The sequence below is a fragment of the Anneissia japonica genome, unplaced genomic scaffold, assembly GCF_011630105.1.
Source record: "Anneissia japonica isolate Jap-2015-1 unplaced genomic scaffold, ASM1163010v1 scaffold135558_len588_cov89, whole genome shotgun sequence".
NCBI lineage: Eukaryota > Metazoa > Echinodermata > Crinoidea > Comatulida > Comatulidae > Anneissia > Anneissia japonica.
Window position 1 is genome coordinate 1 of NW_022728225.1, and position 598 is coordinate 598.

At 43.1% G+C, this 598-nt stretch overlaps 1 protein-coding gene across 1 annotated transcript; it reads left to right on the forward strand.

The window, feature by feature from the left end:
• Positions 1 to 60: 60 nt before the first annotated feature.
• On the forward strand, positions 61 to 594 carry LOC117114045 (mucin-2-like; the record flags this gene model as incomplete). The annotated part of the gene is made up of 1 exon (XM_033257577.1): positions 61 to 594. A coding segment is annotated over one exon (534 nt), but the record flags the coding sequence as incomplete, so codon positions are not given.
• Between the last annotated feature and the right edge of the window lie 4 nt (positions 595 to 598).

Consider the following 598-nt stretch of genomic DNA (forward strand, 5'->3'; position numbering starts at 1 on the left):
CAGTTACAACAGGTCAACCATCATTTGTAACCACAGGTCAACCATCAGTTGTTACTACAGCTTTAACAACAGGTATAACAACAAGTCAACCATCAGTTGTTACTACAGCTCAACCACCAATAACTACTGGCCAACCATCAATTGTGACAACCAGCCAACCTGCAGGTGTAACAACAGGTCAACCATCAGCTGTAACCACAGGCCAACCATCAGTTATTACTACGGCTCAACCTACAGTTACAACAGGTCAACCATCAGTTGTCACTACTACTCAACCACCAACTACTGGCCAGCCATCAGTTGTAACAACAGGTCCACCATCTGTAATTACTACAGCTCATCCAACAGGTATAACAACAACAGGCCAAACATCAGTTGTAACTACTGCTCAACCACCAATAACTACTGGCCAACCATCAGTTGTAACAACAATTCAACCATCAGTTGTAACAACAATTCAACCATCAGTTGTTACTACAGCTCAACCACCTATAACTATTGGCCAACCATCAGTTGTGACAACAGGCAAACCATTTGAGGTTACTACTGGTCAACCTACAGTTACAACAGGTCTACCATCAGTTGGAACTACAGGCCA